General features: G+C 67.3%; 2 protein-coding genes across 2 annotated transcripts; one reads left to right on the top strand and one right to left on the bottom strand.

The window, feature by feature from the left end:
- Window positions 1–715: 715 nt before the first annotated feature.
- On the top strand, window positions 716–5,623 carry LRRC47 (leucine rich repeat containing 47). The gene is made up of 7 exons (XM_090268494.1): window positions 716–1,360; window positions 1,715–2,170; window positions 3,171–3,287; window positions 3,959–4,074; window positions 4,437–4,539; window positions 4,692–4,781; window positions 4,937–5,623. The coding sequence occupies exons 1-7, from the start codon at window positions 734–736 to the stop codon at window positions 5,183–5,185; spliced, it is 1,758 nt and encodes a 585-aa protein (XP_090124620.1). The 5' UTR covers window positions 716–733; the 3' UTR covers window positions 5,186–5,623.
- Window positions 5,624–8,243: 2,620 nt separating this feature from the next.
- SMIM1 (small integral membrane protein 1 (Vel blood group)) lies at window positions 8,244–8,999 on the bottom strand. The gene is made up of 2 exons (XM_090268490.1): window positions 8,779–8,999; window positions 8,244–8,401 (listed from the first exon to the last, which is right to left on the bottom strand). Exons 1-2 carry the CDS (start codon window positions 8,871–8,873, stop codon window positions 8,275–8,277), a joined length of 222 nt encoding a protein of 73 aa, XP_090124616.1. The 5' UTR covers window positions 8,874–8,999; the 3' UTR covers window positions 8,244–8,274.
- Between the last annotated feature and the right edge of the window lie 1,221 nt (window positions 9,000–10,220).

The raw sequence follows: 10,220 nt of genomic DNA, 5'->3' as shown, positions 1-10,220 counted from the left end.
GGGAGCCGGGAGCCGGGAGCCGGCAGTTGCTTGTGAGCCGGCATCACCGCTACAGAAGCTGGCCCCGCGCTGCGTCACAGCGTGGCCTGAGCATTAGCTGGGCTCCAGGAAAACGAATCCCACTCGCTTTGCAAGATGGTGAACTTGGCTTGGCTTTGCAGGCGTCAGGGACCCACCTGCGCTCGTCTTCTCGGACTGACATAAGGACCAGCCCCGCGGGCACAGGACCCGGAGCCGGGCAGACAGGAGCCGTGCAAGTGGGACCGCCAGAAGCCTTCGCGTGTGCTGTGCTGTTCCTGCGATCGGGGCCGCCGTGCCCGCTGCGAGGGCGCGCAGCGCTCGTCCCCGGGTGCGTGTCCGTGTCAACGACCGTCTGGCCACTTACTCGTCTGTCCGCTCAGCTGATGGTGGACCTGGGCTGTAACACGTTCCTGGCCTTACAGCCTGGCCGCGTGGCCCAGAGTAGCCTGAACTGTTGGACTCGCACCGAAAGTCCGCTCCGGAGGCCCCTGGCAAGCGAGACCCACAGCAGGGGGCCGCGGGCCGGCCGGGCTGGACTCGCGGAGCAGAGGCAGCAGGGCCCTCTCGGGACTGGGCGGGGCGGGGCGGGGCGGGGGGGGGGGGCGGGGGGCGGGACCCTCGCGGGGCTGGGGCGGGGCCAGGCACGTCCTCACGCCGCGCCGGAAGTGACGCTCCGCGCCCCGGAAGCGCAGCCGGGCGGCAGGGCGGCGCGATGGCGGCGGCGGCAGAGGTGGTGGCGGCGTCCGAGGCCTGGCCCGAGCTGGAGCAGGCGGAGCGGCAGCGGCGGCGGGAGCTGCTGCTCACGGGGCCCGCGCTGGAGGAGCGGGTGCGCGCAGCGGGCGGGCGGCTGCCGCCGCGGCTCTTCACGCTGTCGCTGCTGCACTACCTGGAGGTGAGCGGCTGCGGGAGCCTGCGCGAGCCGGGCCCGGGCCTGGCGCAGGGCCTCCCGCAGCTGCAGAGCCTGGTGCTGCGGCGCAACGCGCTGGGGCCCGGCCTGAGCCCCGAGCTCGGCCCGCTGCCCGCGCTGCGCGTGCTCGACCTGTCGGGGAACGCGCTGGAGGCGCTGCCGCCGGGCCGGGGCCTCGGGCCCGCCGAGCCGCCGGGGCTGCCGCAGCTGCAGAGCCTCAACCTCAGCGGCAACCGGCTGCGCGAGCTGCCCGCCGACCTGGCGCGCTGCGCGCCGCGCCTGCAGACGCTCAACCTCACCGGCAACCGCCTGGACGCGTTCCCGGCCGAGCTCTTCCGGCCCGGCGCGCTGCCCCTGCTTAGCGAGCTGGCGGCCGCCGACAACTGCCTGCGGGAGCTGAGCCCCGCCATCGCGCACCTGGCCTCGCTCAAGGTGAGCGGCGCGCCCGCCCCGCCCCCCGCCGCACCCCGCTTTGTTCTGTGGGCGCCCGTTTGTCACCTGAAGCACTCATTAGCTCGTGGCCCGCTTGCTCGCTCCCCTTGCCCCTTGCCACCTTCCCTTCCTCTGGCCTCACTGTTTCTGAGTGTCGCTGTACTTGTGACCCGAAGAAGCCGAGGGTCAGGGCAGATGCTTAACGGAGACCCCGGCAGCATCACCAGCTCCAGCCCCCCGAGAAGCCGCCTCCGTGGCTGGGGCTGGGGCAGGTGCCAGCTGGCGTGTGCGGGGCCCTGTGACCGCCCGGAGCCGGGCAGAGCCCGGGAGCCTGACGTGCCGTCTCCCTTGCAGACGCTGGACCTGTCCAACAACCAGCTGAGCGAAGTCCCGGCCGAGCTGGCCGACTGCCCCCGGCTCAAGGAGATCAACTTGCGCGGGAACAAGCTGAAGGACAGGCGCCTGGAGAAGATGGTCGGCAGCTGCCAGACCAAGTCCATCCTGGAGTACCTGCGCGCCGGAGGCCGGGGCGGCTGCAGGGCCAAGGGCAAGGCCGACCCGGAGAAGGAGGAGAGCCGGAGGAAGAGGAAGGAGAGAAGGAAGAGGGAGGGCGGCGAGGGCGAGGAGGAGGAGGTGGACGAGGCCAGCCGGCTGCTGCTCAGGGTGCTGCATGTCTCCGAGAACCCCGCCCCGCTGACGGTCACGGTCAGCCCCGAGGTCAGGGACGTCCGGCCGTACATGGTTGGGGCCGTCGTGCGGGGCATGGACCTGCAGACCGGGAACGCGCTCAAGCGCTTCCTCACCTCCCAGGTAGGTGCAGACGGGCGGGGTGAGGGCGTGGGGTGCGGGCGGTGGGTGCAGCCTGCAGGGATCCTGGGCGAGTAGAGGCCACGGAGCTGGTGACCTTGGCCTGTCACTTTTGCGGGCTGGAAATGGGAACGCCCAGGCCCTGGCTGTGGCTGTTGGTGGGCAGGATTCAGGCACGTGTGTGCCGTGAGCAAGACGGACCTTGGCCTCAGTCTCCGTGGCTATCGGGCAGCCGAGTGTGCCAGGCATGTCGCAGGTGCCTTGCACAGACAGCGCCCGTGTTCCCGGACCGTGCCGGGTGGGTGGGTCCTTCCTCCTGCTCCTCATACTCGGCTCTCATGGTGGAGCCGTCTTTCTGAAGATGGATTTGCTGCCCAAGGGAAATCGTGTTCCTCCAGCCACGTGGCTCCGCGGGTTGGGCATCGTCCTACAGACTGAGAGGTCACAGGGTCCATGCCTTCAGGGCACCTGTCTGGGTTGCGGGTTTGTTCCCTGGTCGGTGTGAGAGGCAACCAATGGGTGTTTTTCACATCAATGTTTCTCTCCCTCCCCTTCTCTGTAAGATCAATAAGCACGTCCAAAAGTGAGGATTTAAGAAAATCAGCTCACACCAGCACGATCTCGTGTGGGTTGTTTACTTTCTGTTTAGGTTTTAGTTGGACAGACTTTGTTTTTCTGTGCAGTGGGCCCAGCTTTCCAAATAAAAGGTACACGTTTGCCGTGGGACAGCCCCGAGTGTGGCCCTTCCAGGACCGCGGCGCGGAGCCGGGTGTTTGGGGAGAGAGCGTAGCGGAGTTGCTTTTCTCCGAGTCCCGCTCCTGTAACCCGGCCGCGCAGTTAGCTCAGGGTGGGCTCTGCGAGGCCTCGCGTTAGGGGAAGCCGCAGCTCTGCCGGGGAGCGGACGGAAATGTCCTCCGAGGGCGGTCTGGGGGGGGGGGGGGGGGGCGCGTGGCCAGGGGCTGCGGGCTGAGCGCCGCGCCCACCCGCCCGTCTCGCGTTGCAGACCAAGCTGCACGAGGACGTCTGCGACAAGAGGACAGCAGCCACCATCGCGACCCACGAGCTCCAAGCCGTCCGGGGGCCCCTGCTGTACACCGCGCGCCCGCCGCAGGACCTCAAGGTGAAGTGCGCCCCACTGCGTTAGAGATCTGAGGGACGGGCGCCAGAGGGGGTGTGGGGCGCCTGCTGGGCCGGCGTGAACCGGACCCGCACCCCAGGAAAGCCGCCGGCGGGGCTCGCAGCCGCAGGGCAGGCCGCGGCTCCCAAGTGGTCGTCTTCATTTGCTCCCTGCCTTTGAACCAAAAGCGTACAGTTTGCGTCCCGCCTGCGAAACCCCCAACTGGGTCTGACTTGGTGAGCGGCTCACCTCCGGGCAGAGCCGAAGTCGGGGCGGTGGAGGGGCGGGGCACCCCCGTGCGCGTGCCCGGCGGCTGCGCCCCGGCCCCGGCTCCCCTCCACCCCCGGCGCCCGTGGCCTTGGAAATGCGGTTGTGCTGGGCGGGTTCAGGGTGAAGCTGTTTCCCAAGTGCTGGAGTGTTTTGGGCATTTGGGTTCCCAAGCGACCTCTGGAGGCTGCTGTGACCCCCGTGACGTGGGCAGTAGGAGAGTTGTCAACTGCCGGACAGGGGTCACCTCTCCTTCGTGGAGGGCAAGGGGGAGGGAGTCGGCGGCATCCCTGGTGCCGGCGCCACCGGGAGTGGAAGGGCGGGCGCGGGGCGTGTGCGGGCGGGCGCGGGGCGTGTGCTGGCGGCCCCTGGTTCCCTGTGAGCTGACCGAGGCTTTTGTTCCGAAGATCGTGCCCCTGGGGCGCAAAGAAGTCAAGGCCAAGGACCTGGTTCGGCAGCTGCAGCTGGAGGCCGAGGAGCACCGGAAGCAGAGGAAGAGGCAGACGGTCTCGGGCCTGCACAGGTGGGCGGGCTCGGTTTCCTTAGCCGCCACCCAGGGGCCTCCCGGGGTTCACACGCTGCTGTTGGGGCCCCTGTGTGAGCCAGGAGGCAGGACTCATGGGCGTGGGGGCGGGGGGGGGGTGGCTGACACCACTTCCCGGGGAGCGGGGCGGGCAGCAGCCCCGGGGCAGGGAACTGCGTCACTGCGAGCCCCGGGAAGGGCACCTCCGAACCCCGGCTCCGTACGCAGCTCTCGCCGGGGGAAACCGCGCCTGAAGGCCCTGGGCCCCGCCTCCTGGGCCCCGTCCACCTGGTGGGAGGGGCTGATTGGGTCTCACCTGTAGGGCGTGGTTACAGCGTCTGTCACTGGGGTTTCCCGCACAGGTACCTCCACCTGCTGGACGGAAAGGACCGCTACCCTTGCCTTGTGGACGCCGACGGCGACGTCATTTCCTTCCCGCCCATAACCAACAGTGAGAAGACGAAGGTGGGCGGCGTCCGTCCACGGTGGGGGCGGGGGCCGTGTCTGGGCGTGAGTGACGCGGCTCTCTGGGGTCTTCCCGGATTCAGTGTTGCAGGTGCTGGTGTCTGCATTGATGACTTCGTTCTTTTCTGAAATCTTGCTGATTTCTTTTTAAGATTAAGAAAACAACTTCCGATTTGTTTCTGGAAGTAACAAGTGCCACAAGCCTGCAGATCTGCAAAGACGTCATGGACACCCTGGTTCTCGTGAGTAGCCCTCCCCCCCCAATCCGTTCCAGGAGACTGGGCACAGGGGACAGCGTGGGCCCCGTGTCCCCTCTGCCCCACACACGTGCCCGCCCGCAGCGTCTTCCCCAGGTCACCGCTGATTTCTAGGTTGAAAAGATACTTTTCATTTGCAGAAAATGGCAGAAATCAACAAATACACTTTAGAGAATAAAGAGGAGGGATCTGTCTCAGATACTGAAATGGATGCCGCCTCTGGGCCTCTGTCTGGTCCTGGGACGGAGCCCAGCGCCGAGAAAGACAGGAACGCCCCGCTGGTGGTGGAGCAGGTCCGGGTGGTGGACGAGGAAGGGCACCTGAAGGTGGTGTACCCGTCCAAGACGGACCTGGACATCCCCGCCTCCCACGTGACGGTGATCCGCTGAGGCGCCCGCCCGCTCGGCCCCTTCTGCAGGGCTTACGTGTGTGGTGGTGGCAATTCGGTGCACTTGTCCTTCAGCTTTGTGTAAGCCCTCCGCATTCTTTGTCCAGTCTCCAGGAGATTCTGCCGTAAAGGCGGGCCATGTTGTCACGGGCTTAAATTCTCCTGCCGCTCCAGCTTTAGACTAAGGCTTTCGATGGAGTGTTCTTTATAGCAGCGGGAGTCACAGTTCGTTCAGATCTCTGAAATCGTGGACACAGCCAGAAGCTTGCGGGAAAAGACACGAGTGGGTTTGCTGCCCGGCGCCAGGCTAAGCCGCAGAGCCACATGCGGTGTCGCGTCGCCCACGGCCCCACTGCAGAGCGCAGCCCAGTGCGCAGCCGCGTGGTCTGCAGCCCACAGGGAATCAGTCCTTTCATAAAGAACTTGTTTCTCTCCATAAGTTTCCTCGTGTTTCTCTTGGCCACTCAGGGTGGAGCTGCGTAGAGCCTCCCGGCAGCCACCGGTCGCCTAAGCCCCAGCAGGCCCCTGCCAGGGGTGCCGAGAAGCCCCAGGACCCGCCTGGAGGGGGGCGGAGAGGTTTTCGTGCAGCATATGCTCCAACGGCTAGTCTGTGAAGGGCCGGGGGTGGCAGGGGACGAGGCGGGTGGCCCAGGTGATGGGCATGCTGCAGGCCACACTGCAGGGGTTTCTGGGCTGTAGACCCCCTGTATCTGCATGTGTTGTGTGTGTGCCCACGCACGTGAGCACCTCCCCAGAGCAAGAAAGTTCTCTGGGCCAGGGAGCTGGCCGGCTGGAGCTGGTGCTTTGTGCTGACCTTGCTGGGTGCGACCTGGCTGGAATATGAGGAACTAACTCCAGCTTCTCGTTGTTTAGTGACACCATTTATTCAGGGGTCTTTAACCCGCAAAGGACAGTTTCTGTGTTTTGTCGATTTGAGGGGAGTGTTTAGCCCTCAGAACCAGATGTGCGCCAGGCCCGGGACTCCGGGCGGGGGTGCACGAGCAAAGCCCCATGGTCCCCGAGCCCAGCCAGCCACTGGGGGGGGGGGGGGGGGGGCAAGACCCCAGCCTGGCTCCTCTGTCACCACCAAGCCTTCCTGTTGTCGTCACCAGGCTGACGGAGGCAAAGCCCACCCACATCCACGTGTCAGGGTCACTCCCGGGACCTCGGTCAGTGCTGCTGAGGCCGTGGCTGGTGCGGGGCCTGCATGTCGTCACGGAGCCCTGCTGGGTGCTGGGTGCTGGGACGGTGGGGCGGGGAGATGGCCGAGCTGCCCTCAGGGCTTCTGGGCCTTAGAGGTGGCCACGTCTGTGACCTCGATGTTGGTGAAGCCGCCAGCTTGATGCGGCAGGGTTGGAGGTGGAGCCCACGTGCCGCAGGCCCCTTGGGACAGCCTCCTCCCTGCCTGTCCCACGCTCCAGTGAACAGTTGAGTCCCCCCTCCTTCCGCCACCGCTGCCCTGTGGGGCCTCTGGGAGGGAGCAGCCCAGCACCTGCTCAGGACCTGCCAACAGCCCCTCCTTCCGGTTCTGTCCCTCCAGCAGATCATTCCTGAATCTTCTACATCAGGAGAGGCCGACCCTCAGAGCCCTGAGGACCATGGGAGCATGGTCCCTTGGGTGCAGCTGGGGCCCCGGGGACTGTGGCTCATGGAGGCCACGTGTGCCTCTTGGGCCTCTGCCTGCAGCTCCCCCTGCAGACTGGGCAGGGGTCAGACAGCCCATGGGAAGGGGGAGAGCGTGTGGGGCGCACAGGGCACACCTGGCCAGCTCCAGCTTGAGACAGTTTGACCCCTGACGCCTGCTGGAGCCCCAGGGAGGAGGCCACACCGGACTGAGCTGCGCAGGCCACGGGCTCGCGCCCTCCTCGGGCTCCCAGCAGGGGCCTCCCCCAAGGACCACAGCTGCTCACCACCCCTCCCGCCCCACCTACCCCCACAGGCCAGCCGCATCTGACCTTGCGTCGTCCAGCCGATCCCAGCAGCCCAGCAGCCCAGCAGCTGCTCGGGAATCAGGGCCTTGGAGCCTGCGGGGCAGCTGGGAAGCCAGGGAGCAGCAGTGGCCAGGGGTGGCCAGGGCCCCTCCTCCCTTCGGCCTGAACCCTTCCCAGCTCCTGGCCCAGGCAAGGCCTGGCCCCAGCAGCTCTGGAGCAAGCTGCTGACTAAGAGCCTGTGGAAGTCATGTGGCCCCTGCCCAGCTCCCCACAGCCACCCTGTGGCCTGTCCTGTGGTGGCTGCGAGGGACTCCAGCTGGGGCTGCCGGGGGAGGCTGGACGGGCAGCGGGGAGGGACTGCAGGCCCAGTCCCCTGTCTGCTCAGGCAGATGAGGCAGGAACAGGTCGGGCCACATCCTGGCCGTCACGCCCGCCAGGGGGTGCCATTCCAAGGCCAAGGAGAGGGACAGGCCCTTGCCACAGGCCTGGCAGCTGTCCAGTGCCCTCCAGCTGGCCTCACAAAGGGTCACGCCTGGTCTGGGGACCCGTGGGAGAGGCTGTCATTCATATTCGTTCAACATGTTTAATGGCTGCTTCAAGTCTCCTGCTGGGCACAGCCCTGAGGTGCCCAGCCCAGGGGGGAAGGACCTGGGGTGGACCCAGCACAAGGACGAGGCCCCGCTCCCCACTCTGCCTGGGAAACATCTTCCAGGACAGGTCTCGGGCCCTGAGGGGAGGGCAGAGGGACACACTGAGCGCCCCTCACAGCCATCCTTGTACACAGGGGTCACGAGGCCCAGAGAGGGCAGGAGCCTTCCCGGGGCCACACGGCTCTGCACCCCACCCACCCAGAGAGGACCCCACCCCGGGGCAGCCACTCATCCCAGAGGCCCTGGCCTGCAGCCCAGCGTGGGCAGCCCCGGGTCTCCGGCCACCTGTGCCCCAGCTCGGTGTGCCCGTGCCGGCCGTGGGTGCGTGTCCTTGCATGCACGTGTCCTGTGGAGGCGCACGGTGATGTCTGAGTGTGCCCTGCAGGCGGGGTGTGCCCCTGGGGTCTGTGACTGGGGAGGGGCTGTGTATATGGGGGGGGTCTGTGTACAAAGGGGCTCATGCCCCCGTGCCCCCCCCCCCCGTGCCCCCGCTGGCATGCGGCCAGCACTTATTTGCACTTGTGTATGAAGTAGCCGGTGATGTAGCCCAGGATGAAGACGACCCAGAAGAGGGCCACTCCTCCCAGCACCTTCATGGCGACACCCAGCTTGCCGGAGCACAGCTTCCTGGAGAGCCTAGGGTGGGGAGGGCCAGCGCTTGAGCCCCAGGAAGGCCCTGAGCGCAGCAGGAGCAGGAGGTGTGGTGGGGCAGGCAGGCTCGGGAGGAGAGCAGTGGCGGGGGGGCGGGGGGGGGGGGCGCTCTGCTGGACTCAAGGGCCCTGAGCGCAGTGGGGTGCAGGAGGCACCGCCTGGGGCAGGTGGGCCTGGAAGGAGGGGAGGGGAGGGGCGCTCCGCTGGACTTGGGAGCCAGGAGGGAGCTGAGCGGAGAAGACCTTGCAGAGGTGGAGGCCCCGTTTGCTCAGACTGCTGGGTGGGCTGGCACCCTGTCGACAGGGAGCAGAGGCCAGCAGGAGGGACAGGCAGGGCCGCAGGGGGCCTGAGCGGCTGCTCACCCCTCCAAGCCCGAGGCCTCTTCCGTGCGGGACGCGGCCCCGACGCTGACTTCCTCCCACCTGCTGTACTGCACACTGACGTCCTGGGGCTGCATGCCCGGGTGCCGGGGGCCTCCGCTGGGCTCAGACGGCACGGTGGCAGGGCCCTAGCAGGGCAGCGATGGGGGAGGGGTGCTTTCAGGAGGGGCCAGAGAGGCAGTAAGGAGCCTGACAGGTGACCGCACTAGAGCGGTTAAGCCACTTGCCCGGAGCCCCATGGGAGGGGCCAAAGTGGACATTCCAACCCAGGGAGGCTGAAAGTCCAAGAGCCCTGCTCAGGAATGTGACGTGAGGGGGTGCGTGTCCACCCGGCCGCGGTGCCTCCCAGCAGGCGGGCGGCAGGCCGGGTATGTCCCTCCCTCTGTCCACTCCTGACAGGCAAGGCCCCAGGGCTGGCTTGGGCTTGGGAGGCTGAGAAGGAAAGGGATGGGCTGCATGGGGTGCTGGGGGCCGGTGGGGTCTCTCTAGTTGGGGGAAGCGGTCTGGCCGGCCCCCAGCCGCTGTGTCCTCTGGTCTGTAGCACCGCAGTCCCTGTCCCACTGCCGCCTGCAGAAGGAACCAGGGCTTGGGGCGCAGCTGAGCTTGCTGGGGGTCTGGGGCCGGGGAGGCAGGCGGCAGCAGGCCCCTCCTTTGGCTCACACCCCGCCAGCCTGGGAAACGCTGGCCTCGATCCCAGGGCGTCTTGGACACAGAGGCTTAAACGCACAAAGGGCCACTGAGCTGCAGGAAGCCAGCCCAGGAAGTCACAAGTCGCAACCCGGGCCGCCCTCGGCCCCTGCCATGCCTCCCAGGGCGCCCTTTCCCGGTCCCGGGGCAGCGCGGTAGGGGAGAAGGACGGGAGCCTGCCTCCAGGCCACAAAGCCTGCCGTTCCAGCGGGGGCCCTTGCTCCCTGGCGGCCGCTCAGAACGTTCTCGGGCCTGAGGGAGGCCGAGCGTTGGTGGCGTGTGGGCCCCTCTTCCGCAGGGTGTGTCCAGGAAAGGGGACCCAGGCCAACCCTGCTGGCCCCCTCCCTCACAGTCACCCCTTCCGTCCCATGGGCAGAGTCTTATCTCATTCCAGGCAGCAACGCGCCAGCCCCAAGTGATAGCCACGGGCTGAGACAAGCCTAACGCCCTGGTCCCTGCTTTCCTGCCACCCAGATGTGGGCAGGGTGCTGGGGGACACGTCGGGGTGCAGCGGGGAAACAGCAGCCCCCTCCTTCCTGCCTTGATGCAACGGCCAGAGCTGCAGCAGCGGCCCTGGGTCCAGAGCACCCTGCGACACCAGCCCCGACGGCGCCGTCCCTGCATGCACACCCACTGCCCACCCGCGGGCTTCTCGGGGTGAGAAGGGCCAGCCCCAACCTTTCAGGCCTGGGGCAGTGGCTTCTTGTCATTTGCAGGGGAACATGCTCCACGTCACC

Source organism: Furipterus horrens, unplaced genomic scaffold, assembly GCF_987537825.1.
Source record: "Furipterus horrens unplaced genomic scaffold, mFurHor1.1.pri manual_scaffold_3, whole genome shotgun sequence".
NCBI classification, from domain to species: domain Eukaryota; kingdom Metazoa; phylum Chordata; class Mammalia; order Chiroptera; family Furipteridae; genus Furipterus; species Furipterus horrens.
This window is presented reverse-complemented; position numbering and strand designations above follow the sequence as displayed.

Coding starts and splice junctions, on each gene's coding strand:
- SMIM1 (XM_090268490.1), bottom strand. CDS start 8,873: ATGCAGCCCCAGGACGTCAGTGTGCAGTACAGCAGGTGGGAGGAAGTC. Junction 8,402..8,778: donor GAGGCCTCGGGCTTGGAGGG/GTGAGCAGCCGC, acceptor TCCCCACCCTAG/GCTCTCCAGGAAGCTGTGCT.
- LRRC47 (XM_090268494.1), top strand. CDS start 734: ATGGCGGCGGCGGCAGAGGTGGTGGCGGCGTCCGAGGCCTGGCCCGAG. Junction 3,288..3,958: donor GCCCGCCGCAGGACCTCAAG/GTGAAGTGCGCC, acceptor TTTGTTCCGAAG/ATCGTGCCCCTGGGGCGCAA. Junction 4,540..4,691: donor CCAACAGTGAGAAGACGAAG/GTGGGCGGCGTC, acceptor TTTCTTTTTAAG/ATTAAGAAAACAACTTCCGA.